Genomic DNA, 19,787 nt, shown 5'->3' with positions numbered 1-19,787 from the left:
GACAGGATACTGGGGTAGATGGATCTTTGGTCTGACCCAGAATGGCCGTTCTTACATAATCAGGCCCCATTAAGGCTTCCAGGGTTGAGATCTAAACATTAAAACACTCCAAATCATTTGTCAGTTTTCAATATCTTGGCATTGGTACATGCCTGGTTTAGAATCAGGGAACCTAGTATCCACCCCAATCTTGCAGTCTTTCCTATGTTTCTTTCCTGACTTATCTTTCATTATTGTAAGTACGTGCCGCACCCTGTAGAGCTCTTATGGCTTGTTTCTTGTTTCCCTGGTGATTTTCTAGTTTTAGTGAGTCCCCATGATTTTTCAGAGTACAGATCATTGCACAACTTTTAATGAGACACGTTCTTTTACTACGATGTTTTCATTTCACCCCTCTATTATCTGTTTATTTTAGAATTTGTTTTAATAGAGTAGTGTGAAATATTTATAACCAACTTTGAAATGCTTGAAATTTGAACATTTATTTGTTGCCAATTCAAAACTTCTCTCTAAATATCAGTACTAAAATGGGATCATTTTTAGTGAAAGTGGTCCCACTTTGAGCAAAATTATTTTTATTGTGAAAACATGAAATGTAACAGTTTTGAATAGTTTCTCAGCCAAATTGTAATTTTAGAAATATTTTAGGGGATGAAAAACGTCTGTGAACCAAAATTATGAAAAATGTATCACAGTTTTTTCTGCAATTGCACACAGCTATAGTTTCTAATTTCAAATCACAGCCCAGATCCTTCAAACAATATACAGTATTCACATTAGAAAAGTTAGGCACTTGTGTAATCATTTGCAAGATTGGGTCCCGAGTCCCTCTAAAAATTCACTACTTTCAGCTCGTGGTTTCACCACTAACTGGTGTCTTGCATAGTATAATATGAATATATACACTTCATCAACATGTATTCAAAATTTGCTACATACAGTATCACTCCTTCGTTTGTACATCTTTTAATCTGTTTTACTACCTGACCACTTCAAATAGCTCCAGGAGTTGATAATCCATTTGGCACAGGTTCTGGACCTGAAAATTTAAACTTTTAAGGAAAAGACACCACAGAAGTTCAACATCATTGAGCCCAAAGAGGGAGTGGGCATGAGAGAGAAAGAGAGACAGAGACTTCTCATTAATGATGGCCTACTGGTTCTAGCTAAGGGCTTCTGCTTAGTTCCATCCTGAATCCCAGAATCAAATAAGAAGGTATAGATCACTTATATCAGGTGCCATCATGGAGATGCCAGTGTTTCCTAACCCATCTTACTCCTGGTTTATTGATGATGATAGCAGCCAATGAAATTGAGTAGTTCCAGAGCAGGTTAGACCTTCCTATTGAATAAGAACATCAAAAAATAGACCTTAGGTGAAAGAAAGCCTTCTCATGTATCTATGTGGTGAATTAACAACCCAACATAGAAAAGTACCAATTTTATCTTTGGGGACAAATATTCCTTCTAATCAGTTTGTAGGTTCATAGTTTCTATGGCCAAAAGAGACCATTATGATCATCTTGTCTGACCTCCTGCGTAACACAGGCCATAGAACTTCCCCAAAATAAATGCTAGAGCATATATTTCAGAAAAACATCCAATCTTGATTTTAAAACTGCCAGTGATAGAGAATCCATCTTGACACTTGGTAAATTGTTCCAACGGTTAATTACTTTCACCATCAAAAATTCACATCTTATTTCCAGTCTGAATTTGTCTAGTTTCAACTTCCAGCCATTAGATCTTGTTATACCTTTCTCTGCTAGATTGAAGAGCCCATTATTAAATATTTGTTCCCCATGTAGATACTTATAGACTGTAATCAAGTCACCCCTTATAACTGTCTCTTTGTTAAGTTAAATAGATTGAATTCTTGGAGTCTATCACTATAAGGCATGTTTTCTTATCCTTTAATCATTCTTGTTGCTCTACTCTGAACCCCCTCCAATGTATCAATATCCTTCTTGAATTGTAGGCACCAGAACTGGACACAGGATTCTGGAAGCGGTCGGACCAATGCCAAATACAGAGATAAAATAAACTTTCTACTTCTACTTGAGATTCTCCTGTTTATGTATCAAAGGATCACAATAGCAATTTTGGCCACAGCTCTACTCTGGGAGCTCATATTCAGCCGATTATCCACCATGACCCTCAAATCTTTTTCAGAATCACTGCTTCCCAGGATGTTTTCCTGAGGCACAGGAAAAAAAACAAACACACACAAACCACCAGCAAAGCTAGTGACTAAGGGCCATATAGTGGCCAAGCATATCCTCCACGAACTTAGGATGCTTCAGGTGGTATCAGCTGCTTCCCTTAGATTGTGCTCCTTGCTAACAATGTTGGGCATTTTGGCTAAGTCTCACACCCAAATGGAAGATCCTCTGTTTGAGGGAGAGGGTCTTATCAGCCTCAAGATGGATAAAATTCTTGAGAAAGTGAAGATTCTTAATCTATTGTGGATCTCTGGGACTCCTTCAACCAGACCAGACAAGGGAGGCCCCCCCTTGAACTCTTCCTTCCAGGATCACATAACCTCGGCTGTCAAGCTTCAATTTCAGAAGAGGTAGCCTTAACACCAGAAGAAGAAAGGCACTGGAAAACATCTTAGATCAGTTTCATCTTCTGCAACTCATTTGTCTTCTTTAGCAGCAGACCAAAAATCTGACATGTTACCTGACAACCTAGCACTAGTTTTACCTTCTGCTTTCCTCTCATCCCTCCTCCTTTTGGGAATTATTCTGACAGTTTCTTTGAAGCTTTGGGTAGAATTATTGTGGAGTCTAGCTACAAGAGATCATCCAGTTTGAATATGTGATCCAATTCCATTCTATGCTACCTGTCAGTCCTTGCCCGCACATTCCTTTTCAGGCATCCTCTTTATGAGAAAGTATTCAGAGGAAAGGTAGACTCCCTGAAAAAAATGAGGACTACATAAGTAGTGCCTCTGCATATCAAATAGGAAGGCTTCTAAGCATGGTACTTCCTCATACTGAGAAAAAGACAGCCTTCATGCTGTTATTGACCTACAAAAATTGATTCCTGATTAGTTTAATCAGAAAATCAAGTTCTGCATTCTAACACTGCCTTATATCATCTTTACTTTTTCCTTTCAGGGCTGGTTTTAACTTAAACATACATATATCTGAGATCATCTCACAGAAAACACTTCATTTTCTGACAGGCATGGACACTATCCGACCAAAACACTGCCCAGTATAATTGCATAAGTTCCTATCTCCTGATAAGCCCATATCTGGATGTTCCTCATCAATGTAGTAAGGGGTACAAGTGTCAGTTTACCATGGTGACCATGACAATTTTTTTTACTGTATTACATGGTCTTTGTTGATGTCACCTAAGCATGTGTCAAGCACATCTCCATATATCCTTCTTATAACCCCTTATTTTTACCCTTTTGGGGGAGATCAAGTACTCAAAAATCAGGAAAATCCAAATGTAAAGTTTGTTCTATTAATTAGATCTAGTTCTATAATTGTTTTCCTTTTCCTCTTGCTAAATGTTAACCTGAACATATTAGCCTTTACCATTAGTGTATACCATAATATATATATATATGTGCAATGTGGTCAGTCTCCTGTCACTTCAGTTTTAATTTGTAGCATTTCTGGCCTATGGTGTTTTATTATTACAACATTAAGATAGGAAAGCCATTAATTTTTACATTTAATTTCTAGTATTTATTTTTATTTCACTTGATTTTAAATGGGAGAGCTAAGCATTTTGATAAACAGATTGAAAGCATATCTAGCTTCATTGTATTTTTTTAGGTTTCAGAGTAGCAGCCGTGTTAGTCTGTATTCGCAAAAAGAAAAATTGTGGCACCTTAGAGACTAACAAATTTATTTGAGCATAAGCTTTCGTGAGCTACAGTTCACTTCACTGGATGCATTCAGTGGAAAATACAGTGGGGAGATTTATAAACATAGAGAACATGAAACAATGGGTGTTACCATACACACTGTAACGAGAGTGATCACTTAAGGTGAGCTATTACCAGCAGGAGAGCGGGGGGGGGGGGCGGAGAGAAAACCTTTTGTAGTGATAATCAAGGTGGCCCATTTCCTGCAATTGACAAGAACGTGTGAGGAACAGTGGAGGGGGGGGGGAATAAATATGGGGAAATAGTTTTACTTTGTGTAATGACCCATCCACTCCCAGTTTCTATTCAAGCCTAAGTTAATTGTATCCAGTTTGCAAATTAATTCCAATTCAGCAGTCTCTCGCTGGAGTCTGTTTTTGAAGTTTTGTTGTTGAAGAATTGCAGCTTTTAAGTCTGTAATCGAGTGACCAGAGAGATTGAAGTGTTCTCCAACTGGTTTTTGAATGTTATAATTCTTGATGTCTGATTTGTGTCCATTTATTCTTTTAGGTAGAGACTGTCCAGTTTGACCAATGTACATGGCAGCGGGGCATTGCTGGCACATGATGGCATATATTACATTGGTAGATGTGCAAGTGAACGAGCCTCTGATAGTGTGGCTGATGTGATTAGGCCCTATGATGGTGTCCCCTGAATAGATGTGTGGACACAGTTGGCAACAGACTTTGTTGCAAGGATAGGTTCTTGTGTTAGTGGTTCTGTTGTGTGGTGTGAGGTTGCTGGTGAGTATTTGCTTCAGGTTGGGGGTCTGTCTGTAAGCAAGGACTGGCCTGTCTCCCAAGATCTGTGAGAGTGATGGGTCGTCCTTCAGGATAGGTTGTAGATCCTTCATGATGAGTTGGAGAGGTTTTAGTTGGGGGCTGAAGGTGATGGCTAGTGGCGTTCTGTTATTTTCTTTGTTGGGCCTGTCCTGTAGTAGGTGACTTCTGGGTACTCTTCTGGCTCTGTCAATCTGTTTCTTCACTTCAGCAGGGGGGTATTGTAGTTGTAAGAATGCATGATAGAGATCTTGTAGGTGTTTGTGTCTGTCTGAGGGGTTGGAGCAAATGAGGTTGTATCGTAGAGCTTGGATGTAGACAATGGATCGTGTGGTGTGGTCTGGATGAAAGCTAGAGGCATATAGGTAGGAATAGTGGTCAGTAGGTTTCCGGTATAAGGTGGTGTTTATGTGACCATCGCTTATTAGCACCGTAGTGTCCAGAAAGGGGATCTCTTGTGTGGACTGGTCCAGGCTGAGATTGATGGTGGGATGGAAATTGTTGAAATCCTGGTGGAATTCCTCAAGGGCTTCTTTTCCATGGGTCCAGATGATGATGTCATCAATGTAGCACAAGTAGAGTAGGGGCATTAGGGGACGAGAGCTGAGGAAGCGTTGTTCTAAGTCAGCCATAAAAATGTTGGCATACTGTGGGGCCATGCAGGTACTCATCGCAGTGCCACTGATTTGAAGGTATACATTGTCCCCAAATGTGAAACAGTTATGGGCGAGGACAAAGTCACAAAGTTCAGCTACCAGGTTTGCTGTGACATTATTGGGGATACTGTTCCTGATGGCTTGTAGTCCATCTTTGTGTGGAATGTTGGTGTAAAGGGCTTCTACATCCATAGTGGCTAGGATGGTGTTTTCAGGAAGATCACCAATGGATTGTAGTTTCCTCAGGAAGTCAGTGGTGTCTTGAAGATAGCTGGGAGTGCTGGTAGTGTAGGTCCTGAGGAGGAAGTCTACATAGCCAGACAATCCTGCTGTCAGGGTGCCAATGCCTGAGATGATGGGGCGTCCAGGATTTCCAGGTTTATGGATCTTGGGTAGCAGATAGAATACCCCAGGTGTACCTTTATTTCTTCTGCTGAAGAGCAGTTTTGTAAGTTCTTAGAATAATGCCCATCTTGAATAAAAACTAATATCCTTATGTCTCAAACAGCAACTATACAGTAGGATTCTCTCTAGCATTGTAAGAAGACCTTGTAAAAACGATGCTAAATCAGGGCAAAGGGCTTTTTCTACAATGGTAACAGTAGGTTCTATACTGAAAAAATAAACCTAAAAAAAGGTTTTAAAACAGGGGTTCTCAAACTGGGGGTCGGGACCCCTCAGGGAGTCACGAGGGTATTACATGGGGGGGTCGTGAGCTGTCAGCCTCCACCCAAACCCCGCTTTGCCTCCAGCATTTACAATGGTGTTAAATTAAAAACACTTTTTATATATTTATAAGGGGTGAAGGGGGGTCACACTCAGAGGCTTGCTATGTGAAAGGGGTCACCAGTACAAAAGTTTGACAACCACTGTTTTAAAAAGCATAGATAAGAAAACCAGTAAGATAATTCACGGAATAGCTGTGACAGACAATCAACTCAAATTAAACTGGTTCCTCTTCAGCAGCTACAACAAAATTAGGAAAACGAGTGGCAAGGCATTTATTATTAGAAAGCCAGGAAAAAAGGTTTTGTGTGTGCTACCCTATCCCTGAATAGTTCAAAATATCCAAATATTGACAGTCTGCACATAATATAATTACTGAAAAAATTGACAATGAAACTAACTACAGTGTAGTCAAGATGTAGCAGAATGACCATCCAGGGAGCCCCTTTTCTGATACATTTATATCTTGCTTTTAAGTCAAATCCATGGAAAGGCTAAAGCAAGTTCAGACTGAGACATCTATTGTTGTGTCCCAAAGGTACCTTAGTTAAGACTTTATAGATCCAGCTCTTTGTGCAGTATTTCTTGTTGCGATTACTATTTAAGGAACTTGCTTGGCAAACAAAAGTGTACTGTTTAATTGAGATAATAGGACTGTGGGTAGAGTTCATTAATAAGCAATCAGCAAAAACAGGATTGGCAATGAATCTGGTGAAAGCCTGTGTTTGACTTACAATATCTATTGTAGAGCTAAGTATGTGAATGGTGTATTAACATTGCTGATGCCTCATCTTATTTTCTGTTGCAAGTATTCTATCTCCTGGCCTCAGACAGACAAGTTTATCTGATTCTCGTTCTTAAGAGACAACAGAATCTTGTCAGTTAAAGATATTGGCCATGTTAGAGTACTCAGCAGCACCAAGTACTCCTAAAGATGAGAGGTTTATTTGATATCTACTGGTTTGGAAACTAATCTTACCCTACCAATAAAATGGTTACACACAAAATAAATTACACTCACCAGGGCTTGGTTAGAATGAATATAATTAATATTCCATGCTTTAGAAAACTAAAAGGCTAGTTTGAATTCCACAGTTCTGTAAGTCAGTGGCTACGGAAAGCTAGTCCGGGCATGGAGACTCAGTACAAGATTCACTTTTGTCAGATTTTTCAACCTGCTGAGGTTTGCTTATCTTAAATGAGAATAATATTTAAGACGAAGATATACAAGGTATACTCAGGTCCTGTCATATTCAATTCTTAAACAGGAGGAAGGGATTTATTAAAGAAAACAGCTACAACTATAGTTAAAAAACTTGGCTTCCAACACAGCTTGCGTTCCCGCTTTGTCTTCCTTGTTCAAAAAAGACCACGTTTTCTGGAGCTCTATACACCATGTAGGATACGTCTACACTTGAGCTAGATGTTATTTTCAGCTTGAGAAGATGTATGTGCACTAGCTTTGATCAAGCTAGTATGCCAAAAATATAACTGTAACAAGAGCGGCACAGACGGTATGATGGGCTAGCCATCTGAGTGCGTATGTCGGATCACAGACAGAACTTGTATCTGGGGCAGCTAGCCCATCCTGTTACTTCTGCCACTGCAGCTACACTTCTATTTTTAGCATGCTAGCTCAATGAAAGGTAGCGTGCATACATCTACCCGAGTTGGAAATTACACCTCCATCTTGAGTTTACATGTACCCAGAGTCACATCTAATGGCTGGATAATACAATGCAAGTAAAAATATCATTATACCTGACAAATTTTACTTGGTTGATCTAATTAACTAATACAGCATACAGTTCACTTGTTCAGGAGCTGGATTTTTTAAAGGGTTGGATAGTTGTATTTCCATTAACATTTGCAACTATGCAAACTAAAATAAAAACAAAGGTAATTAAATCTCATGCTTTAGAGTATTTGCTTGCAAGAATTATTGTCAAAAAGAATTTTCCTGTGAACAGTACCGCACAGTGGGCTTTTTCATGATCCCCTCTGAGGAAAAAAAACAGTTACCTACCTTTTCATAACTGTTGTTCTTTGAGATGTTCTTTTCTCATGTCCATTCCAAGTAGGTGTGTGTGCACCATGTGCACAGTTTATGGAAAGTTTTCCCCCGAGCAATATCCATTGGGTTGTTCCAAGTGCCCCCTGGAGTAGGGCCATCATGCCACTGCATATATAGCCCTGCTGACCTGACACCTCTTCAGTTCCTTCTTGCTGGCTGACTCCAACAGATGGGTAGGCGGGTGAGTCTTGGAACAGACATGAGTAACACATTTCGAAGAACTGTTACAAAAAGATAGGTAGTCATTTTTTCTTGAGTGCTTACTCATGTTGATTCCAAATAGGTGACTCCCACGTGTTTCCTAGGAGCGGGTGGGAATTCATTTGTGGATTGTAGTACCACTCTGCCAAATGCAGCATCATCCCTGGCCTGCTGTGTGATAGCATAGTATGAGGTGAAAGTGTGGACTAATGACCATGTTGTAGTCCTGCAGATCTCCTGTCTTGGAACCTGCGCCAGGAATACTGCTGAGGATGCTTGCACCCTTGTGGAGTACACTGTCACTGCAGGGACTGGCAACTTTGCCAAGTCATAGCATGTTTGAATGCAGGAGGTGATCCACAAATAAATTCTTTGAGAAGACACCAGGAGGCCCTTCATCCTATCTGCTGCTGCAACAAACATCTGGTTCAATTTCCAAAATGGTTTCATCCGTTCGATATAAAAAGCCAATGCTCACCGAACGTCCATTCGTTACCATGGCCCTTTTGTGGTTAGGTATCACATTTGTTATTTCTGTCCTAACTGGTTATTTTGGTTATTTCCAAATTCCAAGTTGTGGTATATCTGTTAAGTTTAAAAGGGTATGAACTTAGGAAAGCCCCTATGCCAACCTGCTTTAACGCATCCTCTGCGTTAAAGATCGCAGCCATACATGGACTTTATGCTTTAGCTCAACACCATCTATTTTAGGGTTGCCAACTTTCTAATCCCGCAAAACTGAACACCCTAGTTCTGCCCCTTCCCCAAGGCCACACCCCCTGCCCCGCCCCTTCCTGAGGTCCTGCCCGCTGCTCACTACATTTCCCCTCCCTTGGTGGCTTTCTCTCTACCACTCTCACTCACTTTCACTGGGCTGGGGCAGGGGGTTTGAGGTAAGGGCTCCAATTGGGGGTGCAGGCTCTGGGATGGAGCCAGAAATGAGGGGTTCAGAGTGAAGGAGGGGCTCCAGGCTGGGACAGGGAGTTGGGGTGCAGGGGAGGATGAGGGCTTTGTCTGGGGGTGTGGGCTCTGGGGTGGGGCCGGGGATGTGGGATTTGGTGTGCAGGAAGAGGCTCTAGGCTGGGGCAGAGGGGTTCAGGGTTTGTGGGGGCTCAGGGCTGGGGCAAGGGGTTGGGGCAAGGGGTTGGGGCATGGGCTTACCTCTGGCGACTCCTGGTCAGCAGCGCAGCGGGGGGTTAAGGCAAGCTTCCTGCTTGTACTGGCACCGCGGACTGTGCTGCGCCCCAGAAGTGGCCAGCAGATTCGGCTCCTAGATGGAGGTGCTGCTCTTGCCCACAGGAACTGCCCCCACAGATCCCATTGGCCGCAGATCTGGTGCTCGGGGTGGGGGCAGCACGTGGAACCCCGTGGCCCCCCCCACATAAGAGCTGGACCTGCTGGCCGCTTCCGGGAGCGCAGCATGGAGCCAGGACAGGTAGGAACTAGCCTGCCTTAGCTCCACAGCACTTCCAACTGGACATTTAACAGCCCAGTTGGCAGTGCTGACCTGAGCCACCAGGGTCCCTTTTTGACCGGGTGTTCCAGTCAAAAAACAGACACCTGATCATCGTAATGTATCTAGGTGAGAGGTCCCAAACATATGTATGCTAACTTTCCTTAGCTCACCATACAGGATGTGTCCCTTGTGTTACAGCCAAAATATACTCTAATATAGTCCTATAAACCTATTATAATAAAACAAATAATCAAATCCATACAAAAATAAGAAACTTATATGAAAAGATATGTAGGCAAGCAAGGAGGCTAGCCTTAAATGTATCTCATGTACCTGTTATGTATGTCAGTTCACTGCCAGGACACTTCTGTGGTTGAATTATTTACCTGGGGTCAGAACTTCCCATTAAACTCTATTTTCAGCCCCCCAAATACTTGAGGTTTAGCGCTGGCAGTTTATCTGTGCAAAGTTTATCTGTTCAAAGTTCATAGGCCTCAAACTTTATGCTAACTTTTAATTAACACTACTATACTATACTACTATACTATACTAACTCTAACTAAGAACTATATACATTAACTACGATAACTATACAGAATATGAACAGAGAAAGTTCAACCACTGGTGAAGGAACCTTGCCACAGCAAGAGGGATTGATACAGCAACCTTCAAGGGCAGTAAGAAGGAACTGAGAGGGTATGGGGCTGGTGGGGCTCCTTGTACTGGCGCATACATGCGCTGCACCTGAGAGCACTAGAGCCGGCCCTATGGATACCACTGAGGGAAAAATCTCCAGCAACTGTGTATGCAGTGCACACACTTCTAGCATGGAATGGACATGAGCAAGCATTCGGAGAAGAACTTGTAGTTTATCTTGCTCATTTTTGGAGAAGATGAGACTGCATATGAAGCAGCACACCCCAATCCTTTAGCAGTGAATTGCAGAAAGATCTCCAGAGTTTAATAAGGAGGGTCTGAAAAAAAGAATGCAAAAGGAGCAGCAGAAGCACCCTAAAAGTGAGGGGGCCACAGGCGCCCGAACTGGGGCCCTGCCTCCGCACCACCCATTCTCCCCAAGTCCCCACCCTCGTGCCACACATTCTACCTGAGGTTCTGCCCTTGCACCACCCCTTCTCCCTGCACCCCCACCCTCACACTGCCCCTTCTCTCAAGACCCCACCCCTGCACCACCTCTTCCCTCCAAGACCCCTCCCCCCACTTGCTCCTCTCTGCCCCCTACTCTGTTGCTCACCCTTAGAGCCTGTAAAAAGTGGGGGGGGGAGCCAGGGCCTCCTGTCCCCCCCTATTCTGGTGTCCCTGGAATGCAATAATAGGCAGATGGCTAGGCAGGAACATAGCTGAACCACTGCTTAGCTGGACATTTCAGGTACACAGGTCCTTTAATTCAGAACTGGAGAGAACCCTTATAGTCAGGGTATTTCTACCCTCTCCTGACCAGAGGATGTGAGCCTGCTTTGCCTGTGCTGTTGTCCATGGTTCCTCTCGTTGAGGCCTAAAGATAGTGTGCCCCATCTTGAGGGCTGCTTTCCTTGTGGATAAACAGAAAGAGACATAGGTTCCTGCAGAGAAAATTCCTGAAAGGGGAGGGAGTTTTTGACAATTTTTTCACTCCATGACTCCTAGAAGTGGAGCCACCCATTGGCCACACAAGGGAGCCAAGACATGGGAAAATAAGTGGAGAAGGGGTGACCTTTACTGTGAACTTGAGCCACACACATAAAATGTTAGCTACTTACATTCACTGTTATTCATGATGTGCAGTCATCAAAGTGCACATCTTCCAAATGCATTGCATAGCAGTTTAAAAAATTAAACATGATCTAAGACCTTCTGTACCTGTAGTACATATGAAAAAAAAGGTGCTGAAAAGAATTTATGTGGGGAAAGAAGCTTGACAGGAATCCAATCATAATAACTATGCTGAGTAAGAAGCACTTAAAATTCACCTGCTTATAGTAAAAGAAAGAAGAGTATAGAGATAGCTCCATGAAGATAAAATGCCCCTTCATTTAGTGACTGTGGCATAATGAAGATAGATGATAGAAATGTTAACATAACTCCCTTTACTGAATGGCAGGGGCAGAGCAGTAGGAATTTACTGTTATTGTTTTCCTTGTAATAAGTCTATTCAAATCAACTGTGCATCGCAGACTGCATGGTAGGATCAAATTAACTTAGCTTTGATATTCACTGAAGCATTTTATTGTATTCTGACTCAAGTTTCATCTTGCGGACTTAACCTAAGTTACACTTTAAACTACTATTTAAAAATTACATGATAATAATATACATATTGTAGTGAAAAGTTATTACATTTCTTCTTGAGCAATGTAGTTGCTTAACCTAAAGCATAAAGTAGTTTCAAATACTTTGAGCTTTAATTTATTAATTTGCTAAATCAATTTCTAAATCTTAAATAGTGGGGAAATAGATGATTAAAAATCAGAGTTTGAGTGCAGATAGGAAAAGAAGCTGAACTAGTGAGAACAACATCTGAACACTGAAGAATTCTGGGGGTATAAATGAAACTAGAGCAATCACACTTTGTAAATGGCAGAAAAAACAAACTGTGAGGCAAGAGCAAATAAAATCTATGACAGAACTGTTTGAATTAACTGCAAATGTCAGGTCATCAACATAAAAATCATTTAAAAATGATTATTTAAAAATTATAGAAGGATGAATGTTGTAAAAGATGACTATTGTGTATGTATTTCCAACAGAATGAGAAATTCTAATTAATGAGGTAAGAAAAAGACAAGGTTATTACATAAGAAGAAACTGGCAGACATATGAAATAGGTGAGGTCATAAGGCAAACAAAGGAGGAGAATATGATTAATAAAGACTAGAAAGAGAATGGAAAATTAAAGAGGACACTTACTGGAGAAAACCACATCACTTTAAGAATCCAAATTGTCAAAGCAAAATTCACAACTAGGACGATAAGCAGGAGGAGGACAAACAGGTAGAGGCAACGCTTTCTCCAGCCATAAATGCCAATGTTGTAGACATATTGGTTCTCCGGCCTCTCTAGGCTGGTGCCTTGTGTTGTTGTGGTGTATTGTTCACGTACCATCTGCTACAGAAGTGGGGGAGGGGGCGGAAGAGTTTTGTTAACTATGTACATTAATTTCTTTTAAAAAATTTTGTAAGAGAAAAACAAAATCAAATGTCTACCACTTTAAGTAATGTTTCAGAGTAGCAGCCGTGTTAGTCTGTATTCGCAAAAAGAAAAGGAGTACTTGTGGCACCTTAGAGACTAACAAATTTATTAGAGCATAAGCTTTCGTGAGCTACAGCTCACTTCATCGGATGCATTTGGTGGAAAAAACAGAGGAGAGATTTATATACACACACACAGAGAACATGAAACAATGGGTTTATCATACACACTGTAAGGAGAGTGATCACTTAAGATAAGCCATCACCCACAGCAGGGGGGGGAAAGGAGGAAAACCTTCCATGGTGACAAGCAGGTAGGCTAATTCCAGCAGTTAACAAGAATATCAGAGGAACAGTGGGGGGTGGGGTGGGGGGGGAGAAATACCATGGGGAAATAGTTTTACTTTGTGTAATGACTCATCCATTCCCTGTCTCTATTCAAGCCTAAGTTAATTGTATCCAGTTTGCAAATTAATTCCAATTCAGCAGTCTCTTGTTGGAGTCTGTTTTTGAAGCTTTTTTGTTGAAGTATAGCCACTCTTAGGTCTGTGATCGAGTGACCAGAGAGATTGAAGTGTTCTCCAACTGGTTTTTGAATGTGCCAGCAATGCCCCTCTGCCATGTACATTGGCCAAACTGGACAGTCTCTACGTAAAAGAATGAATGGACACAAATCAGACGTCAAGAATTATAACATTCAAAAACCAGTTGGAGAACACTTCAATCTCTCTGGTCACTCGATCACAGACCTAAGAGTGGCTATACTTCAACAAAAAAGCTTCAAAAACAGACTCCAACGAGAGACTGCTGAATTGGAATTAATTTGCAAACTGGATACAATTAACTTAGGCTTGAATAGAGACTGGGAATGGATGAGTCATTACACAAAGTAAAACTATTTCCCCATGGTATTTCTCCCCCCCACCCCACCCCCCACTGTTCCTCTGATATTCTTGTTAACTGCTGGAATTAGCCTACCTGCTTGTCACCATGGAAGGTTTTCCTCCTTTCCCCCCCCTGCTGTGGGTGATGGCTTATCTTAAGTGATCACTCTCCTTACAGTGTGTATGATAAACCCATTGTTTCATGTTCTCTGTGTGTGTGTATATAAATCTCTCCTCTGTTTTTTCCACCAAATGCATCCGATGAAGTGAGCTGTAGCTCACGAAAGCTTATGCTCTAATAAATTTGTTAGTCTCTAAGGTGCCACAAGTACTCCTTTTCACTTTAAGTAATATCATTATTAGACTCCAATTTGCTGGATGAGAGCATAGAATAGCAACATTTTTGCTCCTTTTTCATAATATTTGAACAAAAAAACCCACCTGAAAATATTACATGACTCATGTCATAATCTGCAACTCACATAGCAATAATTGTATTGTAGAATGATATTGTAAACTATGTTGAAGATACTGTTGAGATAAAACAAAATTTAGGATTTTTTAAAATTCCAAGAGTTATTGTATATTCTTTTCTGTTTTAAATACCAATTATATCACAACATACATTCCAATATTTTATATATGCAGTAACTGTTACAACTAGCTTGTTGCAGTACTAAACTGTGTATCACTGGAATGTCAAAGTTTGTTAGGTTTCCTGTATATGAAGAAGGAAAAGAGGTTTTAAAACTGCAAAGGAAAAACATGCTTGCTCAACCTTTTATCACAATAAATATTTAAAGATGTTCTATGAATAGAAACATACAATAGTAACCAGGGTTAAACATTTTCAGTCACACTACATTATAGTTTTCAAAGAAGCACTTACTACAACTTAAAGGCAATTAGTTACTTACCAAAATACTTTCCCTTAAAATATGAAGACTGTCACTACTTTACACCTTGAAAGTATGGAAGTTTACATTTGAGCCAAGAGAATAAAAACTCAACAGCTGAAGCTGTTTATTAAAAACCAACAATGGGTAACATCTGTCTCAGCTCCACTGATATAAAGGGGGGCGGAGGGAACCCCAAACGCTAATGTCCAGAAGTAAACAGATTTTGTAAATTCAGGTATTTCCCATAAACCAGGTAAGCCCTCTGGGCTCTTACATAAGAAAACATGTCCATTTTCTCACAGTATTATATTCCCAAATGAGAGTTCCTTCAGATAGGATTCACATGAGGTTTCTTATCAATTTTGAATTTACTCTTGGGAATTAGATCACTATGGTCAGCACAAATAATTTTAAAAATGTGATTAAATTACATCCTTGCCGCGCTGCTGAATTGCTCTAACTTATTAGGGAAACTCTTTCCAAGTCTCCTGCAGAGCGACGCTCTGTCTGTAACAAGTAAGTGGTTCACAAATTCTGATCCCCAGCTTTAGGAATATCTGTCTTTTGTGATCTGTAGCTTTCTACCAAACCACGAGTCAAAGAAAATAGTCTAGGTTGACAATTAAACAGAAGTGTAGGTATTATAGTACACCTACCTTCCTTGCATAATTATAATATTCATCACATTTCTATATCTCTTCTTTCATAGTTAAAAAAACCTATAATTCATAAAACATTGCAAAGGCTATGTTTTATTCCATACTCAAATAAAAACTGGTGTAACAACTTGTGTGTTTGACCATTCCCAACATTTTCTTGCTACAGCAGTGATTCAATAATACTGTCATTGATTTGTTGTTATCAGTTGAGCTAACCTCACCATGTTGGCAGACAAATCCTTTTACTTCCTGAAAATGCTCAAGCTGGTATAAAGAAGCTGATAAAGTACAGGTAGGAGCTGAAGAGAAACAGTCAAATGAAAAGAAGAGTCCCATTCAATTATACCGCATGAAGGCAGGCAACTAAATACAGTACACCCTTGCTATAACACCCTTCATAATAATGAACCTTCGGCTCTGATGAACCCAGTCCCTGGATCCTGCCTTGAACCCCGCCACTGTGGCGTGAGCAGACAGCTCTTCTGGCCCCGCAGCTGCTTTGGGGGCCGACAGCTTCTCCAGCCCCACAGCGGCTTCAGGGGCTGATAGCTCCTCCAGCTTCATGGCTGCGATGGGGGCTGACGCCTCCTCTTGACAGCTCCTACAGCCCCGCTGCTGCGGTGGATACTTTACTGATAAATTTTATAAGTTCTTATATAAAAATGCTAGACGTCTAAATACTAAGATGGGTGAATTTGAATGCCTGGTATGAAATGAGGATATTGATATAATAGGCATCACAGAAATGTGGTGGAACTATGATAATCAATGGTACATGGTAATATCAAAGTACAAAATATATAGGAATGACAAGAGCAGGTCATCTGGTGGAGGAGTGGCACTATATGTCAAAGAAAGCATAGAGTCAAATATAGGAAAAATCTTTAATGAATCAAATTGTGCAGCAGTTTGAAATTCCATGCTTGAATAATAAGAATACAGCAGAAGGAATACACTACCAACCACCTGACCAGGATGAAGATGGTGATCGTGATTATGAAATTCTCAGAGAGATTAGAGAAGCTGTAAAAATAGAAAATTCAATCATAATGGAGATTTCAACTATCTCCATATTGACTGGGTACATGTCATGTCAGGACAGGATGCAGAAATGAAATTTTTAGACACTATTAATGACTGCTTCTTGGAGCAGCTAGTTCTGCAGCTCACAAGGAGAGAGGCAAATCTTGATTTAGTCCTAACTGGAACACAAGATCTGGTCCCGGGGGGAATAAAACTGAACAATTTAAAATGAATATCTTTACTAAACATAATCCTCATCAAAACTGTGTTTATAGAGTGCAGGATGTCTGACTTGTAGGAGTCACTATATAATGCCAGTATGCAGAAGTAGATTAGGACTCTGACTTCCCAGTCTGATGGAACTTAGGCACATGACAAGGTGAGATGCTTGAACTTCGGAGAGGATATCAGCAGTTTGTCAAAACACTACTTACCTGCCCACTAAGTAAAGATAACAAGCTGAAATAAATATTGCAGCTATAGTAATTTTCTGCTAGAGGGAGAATGATTCAGAGGATGTAACAATTCCAGTAAAAAGGAGGAGACAAACCTCAGGACCCCATTTGGAGATGCGTTCAGATTAAAATCAAGTAGGGAGGGAAAACCCAAACTTGTATGACTAGAAGATTTTTTTCCCTTTTTTCAACCCCAGCAAACAATATCCAATATATACTATTGTCCCGAAAGTATATGTCACGATAATGTACTTGGAATTTGCATATTTTATGCATATTATAATTTGCACCATAAACTAGTCTCATTAGCTAAAAAGCGAGGGCTCCTTGAACTTCAATCTGTGGGAACAAGCACTGAGAAAGTACTACACCATACTGAAGTGTTTGCATACGCATTAGTGCAAATCTGCATAATAACTATGAGTTCATCACAGCTAACCTCATTGTACATCATAACTGTTACTGCAATAGCTGGGAAGATAGTCACTCTCAGCACAAACTTAACTGCTGCATCAGAATCAACTGTACTTAATGGTTGTATATTTGTGAATAAGTACTGCTAAAAATGCTATTTAAAACTTATATCAAGGATTTGCTTTTTATCTTTCATGCATACTTATTTTTTCTCATTTAAAATATCCTTTCTGATAGAAAAAAAATCTTTGTCATCTAATCAGAAACCTGCCTCAGAGTCAAAGGAGAGAGCAAAATACTTTTTACGTGATTTTATTAATGTTACTTTAGGTTCCTGTATGGTCTTAAAGCCTAACCAAGATTTTAAAAATTGGCTATATTTTGGGTACCTCAAGTCTTACATCTCCAACTTGAGATGCCTTAAAGGTGCTTGATTTATCGAAAGCATTAAGCAGCCTTCTCCCTGAAATTCAAGCCCCTTTAAAGGCATCTCAAACCTGCCATCCCAAAAGTAGGGCACACAAAATCACCAGTCACTTTGGTAAATCTTGGCCTAGGTTTTCAAGTAATACACAGAGAGAAAGCAGAAGGAGAAAACTATAGATTGTCTTCTCTGTTCACTTATTGCTATAATGGTATGACAGATGAAAGACCAATGAATAATGATATATCCATCTTACATCATTAGCCTGTTCACAGGTCAGCAAGACGCAATCCTTGATCCATCAAGCAAGAGTTGTCTCAGAAGTACTTTTCTCTTTAAAGGGACTCAATACATTAAAATACCATTTCTTGACTGGAGCCTTAAAGCCAACAAATCATGCTTCATGTTAATAAAATGTTGGCAATACAAGATAAGGAGAATGTTTAACCCTAGAGAAAGTGCAGTCTTCTTTTCTGAAAACACTCAAAGTTAAGGCAAACTATAGATACGTTGATAGGAAATCTAGTGTTCACATTAGGGATAAACTCAAGCATTCAGCTCCCCATCTTCTAGTGGAAGTCACTACAAAACACTACCTTGAGGGACAGCAGCTTAAAGGAAATTGCTTCTAGAGTTTTAAAAAAGATGAACTGCTATTATTGTCCAAACCAAAGACAAATCCAGCTCAGGGTTAAGAGAATCATAGAAGGGTGTCTAACAAATACGCTGGTATAGGGTGTGAGTAATTTTCCCTTATACTGCAAGAAAACTACCAATAGCTGAAATCACTAGGAAATGAATGTGAAGGACACTGAGTCCGTTTGTTGCATCTAACCAATACATATCGGAGGAAACAAGAGAAGACATTAATATTGCACTCAGTATGCCATCTCATAAATGCCTTCCAAACATGTGAATTTGTACAGTGGCTGAGGTGAAAGATTTCCTTCTGGTGACTAGATAGTTGGGCAAAAAAAAAAAAAAAGACTAAGTGTACTTTGATAGAGCTTATGGATAAACCCAATTCTATGAGTTCCAGTATGTAGTCCAGTATGACTGGTAGAAGTGCCATGCCTGCAGTTAACTGTTTTTGTTGGCACCATAGTGAGAATCTCTTCCATTTGCAGAGATTTGCAACTCACTTCCTGGAAGTTTTGGAAGACTGAGCACTTCCATTAGCAGAGATTTTGCTCAGGGAACCATCTGCTGATGCTGATTTTGGTCCCTGAGGAATAGACTGAAGGGACTTTTCCATTAAAATCATCTTGAGGTGGAGATCTCTGTCACACTGCGCCCTGGCTTTCAGGTTACTACAGTGGGCACATTTTTGAGGGATATGTGTCTCCCACAAATAACAGACACATGACGAGTGGCCGTTGGAGACTGGCACCATCTCATGGCAAGAGTCACAGCATTTAAACCTGGGCGAGCCAGGCATCGTGGCTGTTTAAAGTTTCCCAAAGAGGAAATGGGGGTGATAACAATTAAAAATTTTGTGGGGTTGAAGAAATGATAACTAACTATCTAAATAAACGAGACATACTAAGCTACAACTCATCAAATTATTTCTATAGAAAAAAAGAAGAGGCAGCACTGCCTCTGAGCTCCATCTGCAACTGAGGACGGTTGGGAAGGAACTGAATGAGTCTGGTTGTGCACGCGTTACATGAAGTGCCAACAGCACTGCGAGACAACTACTGCGCTAAGCACTACTACCAAAAATCTCCGATCTGCTGCATAGGAATGCACCAACGCCTGAAGTGGAGCATCCACAAGGACACTACTCGAAGAAAAAGCATGTTGATAAATTGGTGAGGATTCAAAAAAGAGCCATGAGCATGATTAAGAGATAGGTAAACATGCCTTATAATGATAGAGTCAAGGATCTCAAATTACTTAGCTTACCAAAGAGAGGGTTATGGGAATGAATCTATTAGATTCTATAAACACCTACATTGGGAACAGAAATTTGATAATAGAGGACTTGCAATCTAGCAGACAAAGATATAAAAAGATCCAATGGCTGGAAGTTAAAGCTAGACAAATTTAGACTAGAAATCAAA

The 19,787-nt window shown here is 40.4% G+C and overlaps 1 protein-coding gene across 1 annotated transcript in view; it reads right to left on the bottom strand.

The window, feature by feature from the left end:
- SGCG (sarcoglycan gamma) overlaps positions 1 to 19,787 on the bottom strand; it is a 146,000-nt gene that overhangs the window by 86,244 nt on the left and 39,969 nt on the right. Inside the window, exon 3 of the mRNA XM_038371571.2 lies at positions 12,686 to 12,883. Within this exon, the coding sequence (XP_038227499.2) occupies positions 12,686 to 12,883 (198 nt within the window). The remainder of the gene's footprint in view (positions 1 to 12,685; positions 12,884 to 19,787) is intronic.

The sequence above is a fragment of the Dermochelys coriacea genome, chromosome 1 (genome assembly GCF_009764565.3).
Source record: "Dermochelys coriacea isolate rDerCor1 chromosome 1, rDerCor1.pri.v4, whole genome shotgun sequence".
NCBI classification, from domain to species: domain Eukaryota; kingdom Metazoa; phylum Chordata; order Testudines; family Dermochelyidae; genus Dermochelys; species Dermochelys coriacea.
The sequence above is the reverse complement of the archived record's forward strand: the minus strand, read 5'-3'. Positions and strand labels throughout refer to the sequence as shown.